This window comes from Barbatula barbatula (genome assembly GCF_947034865.1).
Source record: "Barbatula barbatula genome assembly, chromosome: 3".
Classification (NCBI taxonomy): domain Eukaryota; kingdom Metazoa; phylum Chordata; class Actinopteri; order Cypriniformes; family Nemacheilidae; genus Barbatula; species Barbatula barbatula.
The window spans coordinates 8,347,896-8,369,597 of record NC_136764.1 but is presented as its reverse complement, the minus strand read 5'-3'; the positions used below and the strand labels follow the sequence as shown (position 1 = coordinate 8,369,597).

Below are 21,702 nucleotides of genomic sequence, written 5' to 3'. Positions count from 1 at the left end.
CTTTATTACATACAGCGTGCTAAAGATGTTTATCCTACCTCAATTAAGGATGAAATTAACATGCACATTATTAAAACTGTTTAGAATGTATGTACAGTATGTGTGAATATAGAATGAAAATAGAATAGAATGTAATTGTATGTTATCCTCTGACAGCCTGATCTTGCCATGCTGAACTTCCTATTCTATCAATCATTTTATCAAATTGTACTGTCCTGATGTGATTATTTATTTATAGATATTTTATTTAACAGTATCTATGTGTTAATACATTTTTTTTTATTGTCAATAATGTTATGAATGGCCTGAGATCTATTACGTAGCTGCACAGATGTGTGTCTTTTAAAAAGAACAGGCCTATTTCTGGCCATGTGGGAATGAGAAACAAGCAGTTAAAACTTCATGGAGGATTATATAAAATTAACAGTTTAAGACAATATGTTAAAAATGGTTACAATTAAATGGAAATACTAAGAATTTCTACCTTGGTTCCACACTGTAGCCTGCCGAACTTTCCTGTAGCTCAGGGGTAAGAGCATTGCGTTTACAATGCAAGGTTGTGGGTTCGATTGCAGATACCTATGTATAAATGTATAGGATAATGCAATGTTATACAATGTGAGTTGTTTTGGATAAAAGCGTCTGCCGAATGCATAAATGTAAATGCCAAACCTATTCTATGGCATGTAAAAATGCCTCCTGCCTCTTTGGTGGTGCAGTATTGACTTTTCAGTATCCGCAGCGAATGCGCATCCTCTCCATAGAGTCAAGTTTAAAGGAATCATTCCCTTTCAAAATAAATTTTCATGATAATTTACTCACCCCGTTGTCATCCAAGATGTTTATGAATTTTTTTCTTTAGTCGAAAAAGGAATTAAGATTTTTGATGAAAACATTCCAGGATTATTCTCAGTGGACTTCAATGGACTCCAAACCATCCATCCATCCATCTAACCACAAAGACTCATAATGCTTTAGATAAGGCTTTATTTAAATCCATGGTACAATTAGAACAATCCGTTCCTCTTTATAATTTTTTGTTACCAATAAATTTCGTCGGACAGGGAAAGACAGTTGTTGGAGAAGAAATTCTACATATGATCGCTTCTGCATTTTGTCTCTGCACTACAAATGTTTTTTTAGTAAACATATTCCTATCTCTTGGTAAAAAAGGAGCTATGAGAGCAGAAGTGCCTTAGCTGACTTAAGTGGGCATCATCACCTTGTGTGCATATAGCCTATTCTCTTGAACAAAAAATATGTTGTTACACTTGGTATCAAGACTCAAATGGGAAATTACACTTGTGTTTTGTCCTTTTGATAAGGTGATTTTATCAATATTTGCAAGAATCATAAATTTATGTAGCTGCATTTTAGGGTTTTTGCTATTCACAATATGAGATTTTTAACTTATCAGTCTATATTTTGATGAGAGCTTAATTATCAATGCCAGAGCTGTCTTTCTCTTTTGGTGTTTCCTGGTTGTTTTGTGACTGTATAGCACTAACAACTGATTTCATTTTTAAAATTTTCAGTGCGACAGTCTTCATTCTCTTCGTTTTCTCCACCATGATTTGGTGCTCTTTTTCAAGCAAATTCTCTCCCCTTGCAATCTTTTCCATAATAAGAGCTTCTTCTTTCATTTTCTCAAGTCCAATGATGCGGTCCTCAAAGCCAGGTTTCTTCTCCTCCTCCTCTGTTTTGATCAGGATTTCAAGGTATTCGGCAGTGGAGAGAGATTTTGACTTGAGTGCAATTTCATCCAGTCTTCTTAAGCATTCAGATGACATTTTGATCAGATTCATTAGTTTGTGTTCGATAATATTAAATTTTTCTTCAAGTTTATCAATAATTTGCTTGGAATCCATGAACTTCCCTTTTGCCTTCATGAAATTGTCCTTTAGATCATTAATGGTTTTTTTCTCTGTTTTTGTTTCATACGACCACATGACCTTTTCCCGTAGATGTTGAGAGTAATGGCAGTTTTCAGGACACACAACGCAATAGCCATCGTCGCCCATCGCAGCACAAGTGCTTACAGCATCTTCTGCAGGGAGGAAGCAGTTGGTGTGACACGTGAAGAAGCATTTGTTGCAGTTCATGGTGAAAGAGTTGACAGGAGTTCTGACTGCATTCATCACCTCCACATCATGCTCAAAATTCTCATTTTCTAGCATTTTGTCACTCTCGTTTTTCAAACATTGCTTGAACTTTTTAATCTCACTCAGTTTCGAAAGGCCAGCGGTTATCTGAGGGGTCAGACTTGCCATGGCTTTTTGAAGACGGTCTCGTTCCTCTAAGACCTTTATAGTCAGTGTCAGACTTTTACTTTCAATGGTCCCCAGTGCCTTGAAAAAAGCCTTCATCTGGTTGAACGTTGATCTCCAGACAATCTCCCCAAGTTTATGATCATCTTCTTCTTCATCTGAATCATTGTCAGAGATTGTTGATTCTTCTGCTGTCTTGTCGGCAAACACCGGTGAGTTGTTGAACTTGAAGTGTGTGGGTTGTCCTTTTTTATTTTTCTGACAGGGCAGGTCAGCGGCTTTGATGGCTTCCAGAACTGGTATCTCTTTACCATCTGCGAACGTCACCAATATCATGATGTTTTCTGCAATGTCTTTGCCAAAAATTGACAAGATTGAATCAAAGATGTACTTTTGGTTGGCACTAAGGCGAGCAAGAGAGGCCTGGACAACAAAACAAACAGCGTCAATGTGATCGATTCCTAGCGGGCTACAAAGAAAGCTCTTAACCTGCTCTGTTATCAGTTTATCGTGTTTCATTCCTCTTGTATCCCCGAATCCTGGTGTATCTACGATTGTTAGAGAATAGGGAATTTTAAAACCGGGCTGATTGTACAACTCATAAGATGAGACACTAGATGTCTGACTCTCTGCCTGCGTGCGATTGGTAACTTCGTTGATCAGTTTGAAGCGATATCCATCCTGCCAATTTGTCCCAAGTATGTAGTTGATCATGACATTAACCAGTGTGGTTTTTCCAGCACCGGTCGATCCCAACAGAAGAATTACTTTGTTTTTTACATCCTCCACCTTTTTTCCATAGACATACTGACTGAAATCTACATCGACTGACATTTTTTTATGAAGCTTCAGCGCATGAATTGATGGATTACCTTTTTGTATGCGAGTGGAATGCCTCAAAAATGACTCGCTTCCATCTTTGCCTGACCATGTACATTCAGAACTGGTAGAAAACACAGTTTCAGTGCTGGGAAGACTATTTCCTTCATTAGCACAATTTGCCCAAACTCTGATTGCATAATCTGTCTTTGCATTCAGTTGCTGAAGAGTGCACTCCCTGTATGCAGATTTCACTGACTTCCATGCCATTTCGTTTTCTTGATCCTTTATGTGTTCTCTATATTCCAACACATATTCAGTGACCAGGACGTCTTCACCAACAGATGTAGGAACATCCCAGGCAACAGTTGCAGACTCAGCTTCTACTCTTTTGACTACAGGTGTTCCAGGAGGAGCACATGGACGGGTCCTGAAGAATGATGTTGCATCACTACACAGACTTACCCCAGGACGGCACACAGCCTTGCAGCTGAATTGATACTCTGTATGTGGTTCTAAATGTTTGACAGTGACACGATCTGAAACCTTCTTCGTATACATGTCTGTCCAATCAGAGCTTTGAGCAGACTGGTATGAAATGCTGTATGATTCTACACAACTAGTGCCATGTTCAGGAGGTGTGATTTGGAGATGTATGCGGTCATGCTCCGCACTCAAGATGGTTGGGGTTGGAGGTTTTGAGGGGAGCTCATACTGTGAGCTCACAAGTCTCCCCCGTTCATAAACATGAATCGAGGAGGCAGTGCTGAGCTTGTCTGGGATTGATGCAATGCAGAATTCAATATTTTTTCTTCCATCATTGGCCTGCTTGAAATCTAGGAATGCCTGTATATTTTCCCTGGTCAGTGAAGTTACGTCTCCTGAGGTAAACCATTTCTCAGGCTTCATTATAGAACTTGGGTCATAACTTAATGTTTCTTCGCTGTAACATGATGGTGTCTTGAGGTAATTTTCCATGTATGTAATGTATGGTTCCTTTTCATTCAAGGAGGATAGTGCAAAAACTATCACAAAGTCATTGGTTGCTTTCAGAACCATCTTGTCCAGGTCATTGCTGGATGAAAGAGCAGGAACATCTTTCATGATGTCTAGATAAGATCTAACAACATTAATCTCACGCTGTCTGTCTATTAGATATCCTGATATCACAGCACCTTGAAATGGAGATCTTTCCCTGCTGTTCAAGACATCAACAAGTTCCTGTTCCTCTTTTCCTCCTCCCCTTATAGATGGAAGAAGTTGGCAGAGCTGTTTTTGAAAAACAAGTTTGTACTCTATGCATAGGTCTCTAAATTTTCTAAGCTTGGCTTTGATTTCCGGGAATTGAATAGTGATGTTGTCCTTCATCAGGTCTTGACATTGTATGTCACATTGGTCCAGTTCATCCATGATGCGTTGGGCACATCGTACTAGGCTGACACTGATCTCCCTGACTAACTGAGAGGCTGCAGAATCGAGTTTCTTCAGAGGGTAAAGCCACACAGTCATGGGCACGGCATGTTCTGCATTTTCACCCAAGAGTTTTGGAAGCTCTGAGTACACTTTGATTGCATCTGAATAGCTAACTGGGTTGTTTTCTAGGGCAAAATCTCCATGAAATGTGCAGCTGAACTTGTTGGTTTTCTCTTGTTCTGATTCGCTCATTTTCAAAGATGCCTTGCCCTCAATTGATATTAAAGGTATCTTTTTGATTGATGCTTGGAGTTCACCTTGTATGTCTTGGTAGTTTTCATTGGATGAAAGCTCACGGTCAAAAATGAAGAATGCTTGAGCACCATACAGCAAAGCCGTAACAACATGTGTGGCAGAGCCTTCCTCAAATACATTGCAGTGTTTGAAGTTTCCTGCTCCTAGATGCTCCATAGTAAGCTGCTCGAAACGCGTGGTTGTTCGATACTGTAAGGTGACTCGAGATTGATGTTTGGATTTCTTCTTGTCACTTAAAAACTCTGCTGACCCTTTCACACTGACTAGTCCACACAGAAAGCTGGCTTCAAGAGATGCGGAAACATTTAGAGCTTCTACTTTGTCTTCACTTGAATCTGAGGCAATGATTTTGAAGTCTGTGTTTGGCTGTGGTCGTACGTTTATATTCGTCTGTAACATCTCTGCATCCCAAAGAGTTATTCCTTTAAAAAATAAACACATGTATTAAGCTAGAATCAACTACTAGCATGCAAAATAGTACATAGTAAAACGCTTTCCTGTAGATCAGTGGTAAGAGCATTGAGTTAACAACACAAGGTTTTGGGTTTGATCCAGGGGATTGCAGATGTAAACGTATAGGATAATGCTATGAAAGTCGTTTTGGATAAAAGCGTCTGCCAAATGCCTAAATGTAAAATAGTAAATTTCATTAAGACTTTTGACTAAACGTAGTGGACAATATTTTTTAATAGTTTTGTTTATTAATGCATGATTTATGAAGTTAAACTGACTTAATGTAAATAATGTAATTACATAAGATTCCGGTGTGCGCTTGGTAACTTCATTGATCAGTTTTATGCAATATGCATCCTGCCACTTCGTAACTGATAATGACATTGAACAATATGTTTTTTCCTGCTTCTGCTGATCCCAAAAGAAGAATGACTTAATGTTTCACTTCCTCCATCTCTTTTATCAAAAACACACTGAATAAAATCCAATTGTTCTCCCATTTTTGTAGTGTCAGTGTATGAATTAAAGGATTCCCTGTCATGATTTTGCCCCATCATGTCATGTTTCTCTTGGTCTAGTGGCAGGATCATGACAGAATCTCATGTTTTGTGTGGAGAGAGACATATTATTGTTGTCATGACTTAATATACGCTTTCTCCGGACTTGTCTCTTGTTCCGCCATCTAGTCTAGTCAAATCACTTCTTTTGTCAAGTGTTATCTGTAGTCGAGTCTATGTAGTTAGCTTGTATTCCTATTTCCCCATTATGTTTATTATGTTTTGTTTTTTCTTAAAGTCATTACCCACTGTCTGTGTCTGGGTTGGTCATCGTGCGCAACCCGTGACATTTCCTTACTGTATGCCATTGTATTGCTACAAGAATAACTTATTTCAATCTTTGGATCAATCTTTCAACCATGGATATTCAGAACTATAGACAGAAACGCAATATAATATGCATAACTATGTCTTCAGAGGTGTATAAGGATCTTACAAATAGAAGTTTTTATAACCTTAGAATGAACTTTTTCTATCTACATCATTTCTGGTCTGCTTGCATGGAATTTGTCATGTTATTTCTACAATAGCCCTTAACGGACAAACTGCTCTACAGAGCTTCAGCAAAGAAGTGAAAATGGCGACATCTTTGTCTTGTGAGAGCCACTGCAGTGCTTCGAAGGGGGGGGGGGGGGGACGGGCAAATGGTGGAGTGAGCTGTTGGTTGCAATTTGCAATCTAACCCCAGATGCCACTACACAGTGCTCCATTTACTTACATTACCAAAGATTAATAAATTCTGAAAAACTTAATTGCTAATTTTTTGTAAATGTGTAAGCTTATATGAACTACTGTTAGCAAATACAACTTTATTGTAGAATGTTACTTAATAAATGTTAACAAAAATAATCTTATGCGTTTCACATCTAATGTTAAAGGAAAAAAGTAAAAGTAAAAAAATACAGTATATGCTCTTGACTCTAAAGCAATTCATTATATTTAGAATGTTTCCTTAGCAATTACAATGTTAATGAAGTGTTAACTGTACCGTGTGCTTGCAATTACCTGGAATGAGGACATCTCTTCTGCAGTCATACAACATTCCCAACTGAAATGGTCGGCCAAGACATGCCAATTCAATTGTGCCAAAGTCAGACATCTTTCTGAGAGATAAAATTTACTTTTAGTTAAGAATGCAATGACTAATTAATGTAATGACAAAGTATAAAAATATGATTGTCAATGTTTATTGAGCGGCACTTTTGCTTCACACCATTGAACAGAATAATTCTGTGACTTGTTGTCTAAAATGAACACCTTCTAAACTATTATATACTAGTTCAAATGTATTGAAGTAGATCATTGTTTGGGAATTTCAACAGTATGTGATCACATCATGTTTTCTGCTTTCAGAAAGTGAAGTCAATAACACTTTTACGTGATATATCTCCAAACCAAAATTTGTAAATGCAGCAACAGAATGCTACTTTGCCAGTTCTGATTTTCTGTATTATAAGCAATATTGCACGGTTGAAATAATCACATTACAGTATGTTGAACAAATTTTGATAAATTTTTACTTCATCTCAACTAAGATTAACTGAAATGTGTAATTTTCCATGTATTATTGTGCACACTTTGAAGTACTAGAATTTTTTAGAAGTACATTTTTTCACATATTTTAATTTAGTATAAACTGCATGTGCTGTTTATAAAAATGCTTCTGGCTTCAAGTCTAAACGAAACAGACAAAAAAGCCCAGAAAATGCTGGTTAAAATGTTCTGTTTTTATTATTTCATCATTTTAATTACTATATATTATAACAGTTGTTGACATAATTCCATTTTTATTATTTGACATGATTTAAATTCAATTCAGATTTGAGTTCAATTTGTCAAACTTGTTGCGAACACAACCCAACACCTTGATAATACAGTATAACAAAACCCCAGTAATGATCGTAATAAGACAATGTGACACCGTACAAATATCCTTGCGCTACAAAACCGAAACTTATTTTTTGTATGGAGAATAGAACTTTTATATAATACTGACATAGAATTAATTTGTAAAATCAACATTTATGCAAAAGCACTTTCGATTCAAAATTGTCTCTGAAACTATAAGCAACATACCTTTTCTGCCCTACTATATTACTCCAGAATGATCTGTTACTTTTAACTGACATCTAAAAAGCAACCGTTTTATAGAGAGTTTTATAAAGCCACTCCTATAAAGCACTGTGATTGGCCGGACAACTCCACAGCGTGTCTCCACGGGTCAACCTTGCAGAGTTTAGCTCTCAGTGTGAAGGTCAAATAGGATTTGTTCAAGTGAGGCATACTGCTGGATCAAAACCCATATAAAACTTTTTTATCTTGTTACAGACGCGTGTTATGGTGATACAGATACGATTGAGATTTTAACACAGAAATAAGCCATTTGAAAATTGAAATTAAAAGGAAAGCACAATTTTATCAACTACATTTATAGCTTTCTTACAACACGCACATAAAAGATCTGTGACAAAGGTTGTAGTTGCACTTTCGGCTAATGAAGTATTTCATCAAGAAATATCTAATCAGGTGTCACTAGTCTGCCATTGACAAGTTACATTTTCAACTAAAGCTTTTATTTTAAAGCAAACATTTTTGCATTTAAAAGTGTTACAAGGTCTTATGTAAACAACAAACTTTACTGACCGTGTTTCTCCATCCATAGTAGATAAATGGAACAAATGTAAATCAAATTCTTGTGACTTACAGTAAATCTCACTTTTGGGCCCCAGGTTTAAAAATTTGTTAAATCGACACTTTATCATACATAATACAGTTCTGTGGATTGTAAACCAGGGGCTTCCCACCATGCTCCTGGAGAGCCGTCCTGATTTCACCTCCAAATCAAACACACCTGACCCATCTATTCAAGGTATTCAGGGTTGCTTAAGCAGGGTTGGATCTGATGTCTGCAGGACGATAAATGGTGCCATCTCAAAACTTATTTGAGAAAAAGGGATCTTCATTTTGTTTTACATTATTTTAAAATCATAGTTTGCTTTACAAAGCAAAAACGAGGAATTTATAAGTGTTCAAAGTGCCATGTGAACTATAAACTTTATTGACCAGTGTTCTTCTTTCCATAAACCATAGATAACACTTAGATTAGTGTCACAGGTGTGAAGCAAAAGTCATGTAACCTCAAATCAAACCTGATGGTTCCCTGGTTTCAAATTAATACTTAAATCAACATTTCATATACAGTAGTGGCCAAAAGTGATCTCTGAGGGGGTGTATTTGTACAATATTTCCTTATAATGGTCCCTTAGGTTAGATGAAATCATAGAATAGAATAAATTAGAATAAGCATTAATCCGTCAACACATCGCTGATTGATTTATCCTAATTCTCTTCCCTTTCCTTCTTTAAAAAAAAAAAAAAACGTACTAACCTCACTATTGTTAGCTTTGTATACTGTGCTAGGCTTTAATGGACTATGCACTTATGTATTTTGTTGCCTATGTTGTTATAATTGCTTCCAATGTTCATCTGTAAGTCGCTTTGGATAAAAGCGTCTGCTTAATTACTAAATATAAATGTAAATGTAATTTTTATATTTTACATTAGCATCGAGATACACAAGTATTCATAGTTTACATTGATCTCTTTTTGTCATTTATCATTTAGCGCATGTATGATTATAACTACAAACCTTATAAAAGTATGTAAAATAATAATCAGTTCTCTTTGCATTATTTATCACGGGTACATTTTACCAAACGAGACCAAATCATGCCAACACTCTTAGTCACTACCAAACATCCATCACTGTCCCAATATTTATTTTTCACTTTCAGTAAGTAAACCACGGAAACCACAACATTTTTAATGCATCTTAAATAAAATGTATGAATACAGATGTAAATTAGGAAAGTTGGGCATAGCTGTAAATCATTATGTATTTTGGAGACTGAAACTGTTTTATTTGGGGACTTTTTGAAGTAATAAGCACAGTTTCTTGGAGTAGGTTCTGTAAACCCTCTCAATAATAAAATAATTATACAGTAGGTAAAAGCGAAATGAAATATACTGCTTCATAAACTAAAGTTTTGCAATGTATACAACATGTAAAATAGAAGATTATAATGTCACATTTTTTTCAAAAAATTCATTTACAGAATGCAAACTGTTTCAAGCCCAATCATGAAAAACTATATAATAATATTTTATTATTGTAAGTTTTGCTTTTCTAGCTGAATTCTTTTCTTTTCTTCTTTTTCTTTTAATCTGTTATTTTCATCTATTTTCCGTTTTTCTTCTTCTTTCATTTTCTCCATATCTCTTTCTCGCCGTAATTGATAATTTTGTTCCTCGACTCTTTGTTTTTCAGCTTTAGCTTCGTTGCGCTCCTTCTCTGCTTGATCAGCTCTGTTCTTATCATGGTTGTTGTTGTTCCCCATTTTTAGTGTCTCTGTGATTGACCTGCTGTGTGTATTTTAACATATGAATTCCTTAAAGATACAGAAAATAATACTTTTCTATTATAATACAAAAAATAATCATGTTTACAGAATCCACTCTTTCAATGTTGAATGCAATTTGTTTTTGTTACTCTCAAGTAACAGTATTAGACCTTGATTAATAAATTGATTTATACATCATTGTACATATGATTCATATATATATATATATATATATAATTTCACTATTCATGTGTGTTTATTTCAAAGTATGTTTTGTTTATTGTTCATATAATCAACAATCACATAAGTAGGTGAGTTCTGTATCTTTTGTTCTGTTGGATTGTTGTTTGGCATATTACCGCTTTTTGCTCAGGATCCTGTCGAGAAATTGATACATGCATCTGTTAATTTGCATTCTCTAGACATTATATATAGACTCAAACTAAAAACTTTGACTTTTAATATAACAACACTACAGATAATATAAACATTGAATTAGCCAGAAACATTGCTTCTTTGTTTTGTATATTTTTGGTTTCAATGTACACAAACTGCAGTTCTGTTAAGCATTACAAAAGTGCTGAAAATTAGTTACTGAAATGTTTTACTTCAAGTCCAATGTTTGTAAAAAAACGATTTGAAACTAGTTTCTAAAAGAGAAAAAGTGCATTACTTGAATAGACACATACCCAGTTCTCTTCTGTACTTCAGTCGTTTTTGATGGTCTGTGCTCCTTCAGAACAGGTTCAAGAATACAGAGACTACTTGAGCACAACACTTTTATAGAGTGAAGGGCTGTGACACACAGACTGCTGGGCCAATGGGATTGCAATGTTATGAGTTTTAGGGGCGGTTTCCCGGACAGGTATCAGTTTAACCCTTTTGTGGTGTTCGGGCCGATTCGCTCATTTTCAAAGGTGCCTTGCCCTCAATTGATATTTCGTTTTGTTGTTAAATACTGTAAGGTTACTCAAGATTGATGTTTGGATTTCCACTCACTAGATGGCGCCAGTTTGTTTCTCTGTATTTTTCATTGGTTTACCAAGGTTTCTCAACTTCAGTCCTCCCCATCCCAACCCCCCAACAAAGATATCTCCATATGTAAAACACCAGATTATATTTGCAGGGCGGGTCTATGTGCTGTCAGTTGTAGATTTTTAATAATTATAAATATTATAAAATATATCTCTTTCAATCAGATTAGGATTATAGTGAGGATAAACCCATATCAATCATCATTACTCCTCATTACTAGGGTAGTTACTATGCCTTTCAATTAAAACATGCTGTTCTCTCCCTCGCCTATACTGTGGTTTTCATGCTGAGAGAAATGCCTTCTATGGTATTTGTGGTATTGGTATTTACTACCTTTAAAAGTAGTAAAATATGTTTTTAAATTTTACTATACTCCACGTGTGGGGGTAACCTGACCCAAGCAAGTATAGATAAAGCTATAAATAAACTTTATTATTTTAGGGACTTCTCATAAGTAAACGAAATATAAATATTAAGAAAAGATTTAAGATATAAGATATAAAACAGCACACAAGTCACGTAAGTATGGATCTTATCAACTGTTTGTCAGACGCTTTAACTTTTGATCCAAGCCTTCATCCAAACACTTGCCAGTGAACACCCAGCCCTGTTACACCTGCAGTAATGTTCAGTAAACTTATCAGCACTAAAGAGCATTTCCCAGACCTGCGGGCAAGTCTGCACAGGTCAATTGTGCAAAATGATACACCGAGATGGCGTGTATTCTAAGAATTTTTGGGATGTTAGAGGAAGCGGAAAACCTTTTATGTCAAAGGCATGTGGGTATATCTCATTATTGGTAGTGTTGGAGCTTTTCTGAGAAAAAGAGAAGAAGATCTTGGAAGATGTGTATTGATGCACATCATCAAACTCATACCTTTAATGCATTTTGCTCAAAATACAATTTATTCTCAGAGGAATATAATATATATATATATATATATATATATATATATATATATATATATATATATATATACGGCCGATAGTAGAACCTCGGATTCAGGAGGAACAGTGTGGTACGCTGGACCAGCTCCACACCCTCTACAGGGTGCTGGAGGGTTCATGGGAGTTTGCTCAACCAATCCACATGTGTTTTGTGGATTTGGAGAAGGCATTCGACTGTGTCCCTCTTGGCATCCTGTGGAGGGTGCTTCGGGAGTATGGGGTCTGTGGTCCTTTACTAAGGGCTGTCAGGTCCCTGTACGGCCGAAGCAGGAGCTTGGTTCGCATTGCCGGCAGTAAGTCGGACTTGTTCCCAGTGCATGTCGGACTCCGGCAGGGCTGCCCTTTGTCACCGGTTCTGTTCGTAATTTTTATGGACAGAATTTCTAGGCGCAGCCAGGGGCCAGAGGGTGTCAGGTTTGGGGACCACACGATCTCGTCGCTGCTATTTGCGGATGATGTTGTCGTGTTGGCCCCTTCAAACCAGGACCTTCAGCATGCACTGGGACGGTTTACAGCAGAGTGTGAAGCGGCTGGAATGAAAATCAGTACCTCCAAATCCGAGGCCATGGTCCTCAGTCGGAAAAGGGTGGCTTGCCCACTTCAGGTTGGTGGAGAGTTCCTTCCTCAAGTGGAGGAGTTTAAGTATCTCGGGGTCTTGTTCACGAGTGAGGGAAGGATGGAACGGGAGATTGACAGACGGATCGGTGCAGCTTCTGCAGTAATGCGGTCGATGTACCGGTCCGTCGTGGTGAAGCTCTCAATTTACCGGTCAATCTACGTTCCTACTCTCACCTATGGTCATGAGCTTTGGGTCATGACCGAAAGGACAAGATCCAGGATACAGGCGGCTGAAATGAGCTTCCTCCGCAGGGTGGCTGGGCGATCCCTTAGAGATAGGGTGAGAAGCTCGGTCACCCGGGAGGAGCTCGGAGTAGAGCCGCTGCTCCTCCACATCGAGAGGGGTCAGCTGAGGTGGCTTGGGCATCTGTTACGGATGCCTACTGGACGCCTTCCCCGGAAGGTGCTCTGGGCCCGTCCGACCTGGCCTGGGAACGCCTCGGTGTCCCCCCGGAAGAGCTGGAGGAAGTGTCTAGGGTGAGGGATGTCTGGGCATCTCTGCTTAGACTGCTGCCCCCGCGACCCGGCCCCGGATAAGCGGTAGAAAATGAATGAATGAATGAATGAATATTATATATTGTATCCTTCTGATTGAAGCAATAAAACATTTAAAAGGTGTCTATAGTCACAACAACCAAAACATGCACTTTCTCTTTTACATTTGTATCAGTCTTAAACAAATCTACAATGTAAAACATTGTCAATTTTAACTCTTTTACCATTTAATCAGTGGTGAGTTACTGTAACTTTGAAATTGAAGTAATTTAAAACATTTCAAACATTTCAAATTGTATGTTAAAATGATTTGTAAAGCTAAAGCTCAGTTGTACCTAAAGATTTAAGGCAGCGACCTAAATGTATTTAAAAAACTATATTTAAAAAACTAATATAATTACTGAAAAACTCTTTCATTAAGGTGTACATTTGGACTGGGAAAATAATCTGAGTTCCATTTCAATAAGAAACCAAGAAATCCAACCATCATAAAATCGTAGCGTCACAGGGCAGTACAGAGATGTTTGACCATCCTTCACTGGTCATTTCAGGTTGTTTGTGACAGCTGCCGTGCGCATTAAAAAAATGACATGTGTGAGTCTGCAATCATTTTATAGCTGTCTTCCAGGCGTCTTTCACTCATGTTTAACTCACAGGAATCCATCACATCTTCTGCCGCTGCAGATGTCAGGGCTTTAAATCCAGTTAAACTGGTTCTGTATGATGTTGTGTGATGGCTAGTCCAGACAAGAATCATGTTTATTAGGGGCCAAGCCCAAAGGGCTATAGCCCCTATTGTAATTGTATGTTTTTATTTTCTTCCCATGGGAGTCTATGGCAACCCTATGAACTGTAGGAAAATAAAGAAATTTAGCACACTTGTAGAGATGGCCATGAGTCGTGATCTGACAAACTTCGGGGTCTCTAGAACCAACTCTATAGCGCCACCACCAGTTCAAAGATTCAACATTGAAATGGTTATAACTCCTAAAACGCTTGTTCTAGACGAATAAAATTTAGTACAGCTGATTACTCTAATCAGGCTGATCACATTCAATAGCTTACATTAAGACTTCACACATTACAGTAGCGGCCATTTTGAAAAGTACATTATTGTGTCTCCTATATCTCCTATGTCTCCTCCTTCAATATTGATCCAATTCTTCCCAAAATTGGGTCAGATGATCTTTTGACTGAGACTCACAGAAATGACTGTACAGAGATATTCACTACCATTCCCGAGAACTACTTCGGCAAACTAGAGCGTGCATGTACTTGTGGATTTATGCTAGTTAGTTTAGCATGCTAACCGGTTGCCATTCGTTCTAAAGTGACTTTTGAGAAGGTTAACTATAAGCTACGTTAGCATTAAGTTAGCTTACCATACTAATCTAGTTAACATGCATATCTGTGCTTATTTTGACACTAAAAGCTGTCTTCAGATACCATTTGTTAAGCTATATAGGCACCAAACCTTTCAAGTCAGGGGTTTAAATCCACTGTAGCACATACTCAGACAACTACAGTGGCAAGAAAAGATGCTTCAGTTGTTTTTATTTTGTTCCACATGTACCTTTATGAGTGACTTAATTTAAATGGGAAGTCGTTTAATTATTTTGAGTTGATTTTCATTTGAACTACAGAGATTATTCCGCGTGTCTTATCAGTGGCACAATGGAATGAAGGACAGGCACCTGACCCAAAAATTGTGGGTTTGATTCTCATGTGATACAACTTCAGATTATTGTGTAATGTTCTAGCTTTAACAACTCAAGTCTCCATAAAATTAAAACAAACCACTGTGTATGACTTAAAAAAGTAAAGTTTTGTAAAGTTGAATAAGTTTCCATATTAAATCCAAATATGTCCAAACATGGCAAAAGGGGACTTGGCCCGGGTAATCGCTGCTCGCAGCTATATTTATAATATCTTCTGTGCTATAAAATGAAGATTTAAAGAATCTGTCGAGGAGAACAAGTCTTATCAAGCGTATGTAATGAGACATGGCAACGTGTTTGAAACTACAAAGTTGTTAAATATTGCACATGGTTATTTTATTTTCTGAATGCATTAACATATGTGAATTTATAGGCTACATTTTGCGGTGTTGATCGCCTTTCAGTCATTCAAGCTTTTAATAACAAATCAATAGACACCACACCCTGACCAAGCATTCAGACTTGCACAATCGTGCCCTTTTGTTTTACTTCAATAAAATTATTATTAGCATCGTCAATCTTGGAGGCATGGGATTGTGGGAAAACAGCATGCTACAATAAAACTACAAACTTGTTTGTATAGTCATCAATTGACTTCATACTTGAGACTGGTTCACACAGCCCCGGCAAATGGCAACATTTCAAAAGCTGTTTGTTAGACTGCTGGAAAACATACAGGTAACCGTCAGCTCTCTGACAAACACTAACGGGGTTATTAGATTGATTCATCAAAACCCAACAATCATTGGAATTTGGTGTTTGATGCGTAAATGTGTCTTTCAGTTACTATATCTAGTGTGCTGTTTTTTCCATGTTCAGTTCATTTGTGGGTACTGTTTATTTATTTGTATTTGTGTTTTTTCTCGTTGTTATGCTATGCAACTGGTGCGTTAGATTACCATGAAAACAATCTGGGGTTTTGGTTGAATGGCCATCTGTAAAAGAGTGAAAAAGGCTGTGTGTGCCTGCGGTAAACTATGACTCATAGTAGACCAAAAAAAAACAGCATGATCAAGTGTTATCACAAAGAAAATATGACTCATCGCCGCTGTATACACATTCTGTGATCAACGTGCAAGTGAGTGCAAGTAAATGACTGTGTGTGCACGATTCATTTACAAAGCCTTGAAAGAATGACTAATAATACACCGACCGACATGCCTGTGTGTGTGTGGGTGTGTGTGTGTGAAACCATTGGTTTCTTTGAAAAATAATCTGAACAAAATCTGAAGTTTGTATTAAAATTAGATTTAGCTCATTGTAAAAACAATTTAAGTATGAATTACATGAAAATGCAATGTTTTCAAACACATGGAACCTGTAAACACTATTCATCAGTTGTTTCTGAATTTCTTTTCTAAAACTTTTTTTCTTAAAAAATTGGGGTTAAGACTTGACTACTGTAATGCACTACTTAGTGTTTGTCCTGCATCATCAATAAACAAACTACAATTAGTTCAGAATGCAGTTCCCAGAGTTTTTACCAGCTCATAACCCCAATTTTATCAACCCTTCACTGTATCGTATTGACTTTAAAGTTATTTTAATCACGTATAAAGCCTTAAAGGGTTTAGTCCCTACCCAGCTAACAGAGCTTCTATCACACTACAAGCCATCACGCTCTCTAAGATCTCAAAACTCAAGACTTTTGATAACACCTAGAATAACTAAATCCACCAAAGGGGGTCGAGCTTTCTCATACGTAGCACCTAAACTCTGAAATAGCCTTCCTGATACTATTCGAGGATGAGACACACTCGCCCAATTTAAATCTAGATTAAAAACGCATCTTTTCAGACAAGCATTCACTTAATGCCAAATATGCTAATAAACCACCGGGAGACTGCAGACCTTAGATATTATTGACTAGGTGTTTATATAACAAGTTAAACTATTCATGTACAGTGTTTTACCTTTTTGTGTTTTTAATTTCCCCTCTAAAGCTGCTTTGGAACAATGCACATTGTGAAAAGCGCTTTATAAATAAAATTGAATTGAATTTACACTTGCTCATTTACTCGTTATGCATTTTATGTTGCACAATATAACTGCACACTATTATTATTGGTGCTTTTAGTACAACTTGTCCTACTCGTTTTGAAATACGTGGAAGTAACGCAAACACTTCCTCAAATGTACAGAAGGGTGAACGTTTATATACCGTGACAGAAATAGCGCCAACTTCAGCTCACCAATCGTCAAAGAGAAGCAACGCGACAAACAAATACCAAAGACTGTAGATAATAACAAGACGTCGCAGTGCTACAACGGCGAATGAGGTAAGTACGAAGCAAGTCCCGCCTTCCAGGAGCCAATCATCAATCGTTAAAGATTACAAGGGGCGTAGCCGTGTAATAAATATCATAAACGCACGCGCAGTTTGAACTCAATAAACTAAATCTCTAGTATATAGTTCATATCGATTTTATTTTTTATCGGACACGCCTTGTTTTCTTTAGCCTGTGGTTTTAAGGAAAGCTTTCTTCCCCCGTTTAAGAAGATCGGGTTTAGGCTTTATATGTGCACTTCGTTGCAAATACGGCTCCCGAGTGCGTAGACTTTCCTTAAAGGCACTTTGCACATACTGTGGTGGGCGGGTCACTGAATGTCAGTGGATGTGTTTCGTGTGTTTGAAATGAGTTTACAGCAGGTTTGCGCGCAAACAACGAACTGTCGCCTTGAATTCTCATGGTAATCGATTTCCAGCGGGTGTGACTGATCTGCTAGTGGGTGGATTATGGATGTTATTCCCATGTGCAGTATTTTTCAGGAGCTGCAGAGCGTCCTCGATACGGGATACCTGTCTGCATTACCATCTTTAGAAGAGTATTGGCAGCAGGTAAGTGACCGTAAACAACCTGTCTTTATAAAACTTTATATAGGCTACCGTAACGTTACATACTTTAAAGTACGAATAAAACGATTTTCCCTCCCTGCATCTAAGTAACTTTTATTTTGTAGAGAGTACGATTTTAGTTTACATGGTCGGATATGCTGTTTCATTTTTAATTCGTTTATTATCATTTTTTATTTAAATCGTGCCATTTTATTTATGATCTAATGATCTTTTTTCCTCGCGTCTCTATACGGTGTTTGGATAAGTTGACAGATGCACGTGTACTGCGCATGTCACAAGCCATGTAAACTAAACTTTTTATGTTTTAATTATTATGTTTATTGTTTAAATTAAATTCCTACCTACATTTATGATTTAAGAATTGTTGGCTTTGTGAAAAGCTTTATTTTGTCAAAATATTAAACCGCACACCTATTAAAAGTCTGTATTAGATTAAGTGATTTTTATAAAGATAGTTACATTTACTCCACTCACTGAAACGTGAAAAATGTTTAATTGCATTGCCATTTTGCTGAAACACAAACAAAATTTGACAGCATTGGGATGCATGTAATGATCATTTTTTGGGGGGGTTAATTGTCTCTTTATCTGGTTGCTCTCTTCTCAGACATGTCTTGAGCTTGAACGCTATCTTCAGAACGAGCCCTACGTCTCTGCCACAGATCGGAGATCAGCTTGTGAGACTGACAATTTGTGGAATCAGTTTCTGCGATGCTGCGGGACTTCTGGATCAAACACGCCCCCCCAAAGAGCTTCCGTTTCCAAACAGGACGGGGACTGCAAGACCCCTCCGCACCCAGAACTTAAAGAATGTTCCACCACCAGCCGCCAGAAAATTCCATCTGCTGATCTACGTACACACCCACCGGGCCCCAGCGTATCTGAGCAGGAACATGCGGTCACAAACACGCCCCCAACGCCGCCTTGCTCTCCTGTGTCATCCAAAGATCTCATGGATATACCATCACACTCTGTTATACCTGCCGAAGAGCTGAGAGAAGATGTGGAGAGGGAAGAGGACCTCAAAGGTGAGGAGTCACCTGAAGGGCGAAGGAGAACTCATCGATGTTGCTTCAATGGTTGCAGGAAGGTGTACACCAAGAGCTCCCACCTGAAAGCACATCAACGCACACATACTGGTAAGCAGTTGGTGTATGTCTATCGACCCGCCTGTATTTTGACTACCTGTTGCCACAACAGTTTGGACAATGGGAGAGGTCAACACAAACAAATAAACAGTGTTGCACTTGACGTGACACAAAAAACCTCCTAAGCACTTTTTAAAATCACTCATATAACCTTCACTGAGGTTACAGACTGGCAGAAGTGAAACATTTCCTCTTTTCAGTTTCATTACACTCCCTAACACAAGTGCACACAAATCTAGCAGTATGCATTCATTCACATGTGCGAGTCTGACGGCTGTTGCATCACGCACGTTGTTTGAATATTTTCATGCAAAAGGTTTCTTTCGACCTTTTGTTTTGGAAAAGCACGAACGTGTGGTATGTTTGACCATACATTCCTGAAAAGCTCATCATCTGTGGCGTTATCGTAGTCCGGGAACACAGATTAGCAACACTTTAGTCTTTCTGCATGTTTCTGCGTGTGCCTTTTTCTGACACTGTTGACTTTAGTTTGAATAGTAGAATGCTTGTTAAAGTAAACATACTAAATCAGATTGTTTTTGCATAAGCAGACATGAAAAAGACAACATCAAATATTTGCTTTATGTATGGCATTATGTGGAATAAGAACCGTCACCATGAATGGTGTGTGTGTGTTTGGTCTTTGCAGGTGAGAAGCCGTACAGATGTTCATGGGACGGCTGCGAGTGGCGCTTTGCTCGGAGCGACGAACTGACGAGGCACTTCAGAAAACACACAGGATCGAAACCCTTCAAATGCAACCACTGTGACAGGTGACCATTAGAACACGTGTCCAAATATTGTTTTGTTGAGTTGCTGTACTGTACATTATGTTTCGTATGTCTTTTTCTATGCAGATGTTTCTCTCGTTCTGATCACCTGGCCCTGCACGTGAAACGACACATGTGAATGAGATTCAAAGACGAAGAGAATGAAACAAGTGTTCAAGCTTCAGGGAAGATGGCGTCGAGCTCTTTCTGTGTCAGAGAGTCAAAACCCAAAAAGGCGGTACAATTGGAATGAATAAGCGCACAAGAATGAATAGAATGCATGTTTGTGTGTAAGACTGATAGCTAGTTTCATACATTTGTTTAGCTGGTTGTGTATGTAAAGATTTGACTAAGATCTTAAAATTGCCCTCACAAAAAGCAAAAACTGTTTTGTGTGGACATGATAGGTGGTACAAGTTACTATATACTAGTATTTTAGGGATTGTTTGCCCCAAAATAAAACATCTGTCATCATTTATTCACCACCCATGGATTTCGAAACTTGAATATGATTTAACAGTATTAAATATTTTGAGAATAAAAGTGGTTTTGTGTCCATACAGTGGAAGTCAATGGGGCCAATTCTTGGTTTCTCACCAATGTTCTGCAGACGAAAGAACATAAAATAGGTTTGTAATGACATGAGGTATGAGTTAATGATGACAAACATTTTACTTTGGGGTGCACTATACCTTTAAATGCTTGAAAATGAGAACAAAGTTGTTGTGAATATTGCACTCTTTTACTGATCCCAGATCAGAACTTTTTAGCAAATTTGGGTACTGAATTTTTACTGTACTGACTTTGTCTTTTCAAACCTGTGCTTAATGCATTTAAAATTATAAACATTTTGTGCTAATTTTAGCATTAACCGAACAATTTATTAATTCATGTATTATTGAAACTCTAAAAACTGGTTCTAAGCTATAAAGAAATTTCATTTCCTAGACCACCATTTCATTCCAGATTTTATGCACGTTTGTCTATACACGACTAGAGTTAAAGCATATATAAAATTAAAACACCCAGACAAATTTTATTCTGACTGAGCATCTACGTATACATGGGGTTTAATAAGAGTACATTATTGTCAGCAACAGCATGCTGACATTACTTGATACTGACTGTATTGGTGCCTATAACTTTTTTACAGAACTTACATTTTATATTTAAGCATTTGGCAGACGCTTTTTTACAAAGCGAACTTAAATAAATGTTCTCCTGTGAATGTTTACTATATTTTTAGAGAGATTCAAAGTGCCGGAAAATATTTATTTTTGTAAAGAAATGGAGGGAACAAGAAAAACATTTTGTATTTGCTGAAAATAAAACTCATGCAACTCTCATTCCTGTTTTTTAAACTATTTTTTAACGTTTGATAGTCAATCAACTTTTAAATTTTTAAAACTACTTAAAATTATTTTGTTTGTGTTCTTTACTGTTTTATGTCTTAAAAATATACGTTATTAAAAATTCTTGAAAATAAAATTTGTCATTGTATACTTTTTTAGCACAACAATAATACTTATGTTATGTTATATAACATGGAACACGGTTTTGTGGTTTCTTTATATGATATGATATGATATGATACAAAAATCTGAGATTATAGTTCATGCTTCAAATGTCTCATCAAAAACAAAAAGATCTCTGCTTTTTATAAGTTTATAAGTTTTGTTTGACATTGAAACAAATTAAAATTCTGTGTGCTTTAAATTTATTTGAATGTTTTAATGACTTTTACATAAATTAAAGCAGCAGTGTTTGTTTGACATGACCTTTGTTTCTGTCTGACGTTTGTATTGCACAATTGTTTTGACTCTTTGAACTTTATTATGATCTACTGGCATCTGTCGATCATTTGAGGAAGTGCCTTGTAACGTGTCAAA

At 37.2% G+C, this 21,702-nt stretch overlaps 2 protein-coding genes and 1 long non-coding RNA gene across 3 annotated transcripts; 1 reads left to right on the top strand and 2 right to left on the bottom strand.

Annotated features, from left to right (window-relative positions):
• Positions 1-1,329: 1,329 nt before the first annotated feature.
• On the bottom strand, positions 1,330-8,100 carry LOC306891632 (uncharacterized protein). Its single transcript, XM_079452006.1, has 3 exons — positions 7,901-8,100; positions 6,830-6,927; positions 1,330-5,236 (listed from the first exon to the last, which is right to left on the bottom strand). Exons 1-3 carry the CDS (start codon positions 7,951-7,953, stop codon positions 1,437-1,439), a joined length of 3,951 nt encoding a protein of 1,316 aa, XP_079308132.1. The 5' UTR covers positions 7,954-8,100; the 3' UTR covers positions 1,330-1,436.
• Positions 8,101-9,592: 1,492 nt separating this feature from the next.
• Positions 9,593-10,978, bottom strand: LOC306892433. The gene is made up of 3 exons (XR_013786466.1): positions 10,914-10,978; positions 10,584-10,601; positions 9,593-10,246 (listed from the first exon to the last, which is right to left on the bottom strand). It is a non-coding gene; the product is annotated as an uncharacterized lncRNA (long non-coding RNA).
• Positions 10,979-15,525: 4,547 nt separating this feature from the next.
• On the top strand, positions 15,526-21,589 carry klf6b (Kruppel like factor 6b). Its single transcript, XM_079453105.1, has 4 exons — positions 15,526-17,877; positions 18,503-19,034; positions 19,693-19,816; positions 19,901-21,589. The coding sequence occupies exons 1-4, from the start codon at positions 17,776-17,778 to the stop codon at positions 19,950-19,952; spliced, it is 810 nt and encodes a 269-aa protein (XP_079309231.1). The 5' UTR covers positions 15,526-17,775; the 3' UTR covers positions 19,953-21,589.
• Positions 21,590-21,702: the final 113 nt, after the last annotated feature.

Bases quoted from the DNA above. Each gene is read 5' to 3' on its own strand.
- LOC306891632 (XM_079452006.1), bottom strand. From the start codon at position 7,953: ATGTCAGTTAAAAGTAACAGATCATTCTGGAGTAATATAGTAGGGCAG. The intron at 6,928-7,900 runs GTATGTTGCTTA...TTTATCTCTCAG, and splicing joins AATATAGTAGGGCAGAAAAG to AAAGATGTCTGACTTTGGCA. The intron at 5,237-6,829 runs GTAATTGCAAGC...TATTTTTTAAAG, and splicing joins AAGAGATGTCCTCATTCCAG to GAATAACTCTTTGGGATGCA.
- klf6b (XM_079453105.1), top strand. From the start codon at position 17,776: ATGGATGTTATTCCCATGTGCAGTATTTTTCAGGAGCTGCAGAGCGTC. The intron at 17,878-18,502 runs GTAAGTGACCGT...CTCTCTTCTCAG, and splicing joins TAGAAGAGTATTGGCAGCAG to ACATGTCTTGAGCTTGAACG. The intron at 19,035-19,692 runs GTAAGCAGTTGG...TGGTCTTTGCAG, and splicing joins ACATCAACGCACACATACTG to GTGAGAAGCCGTACAGATGT.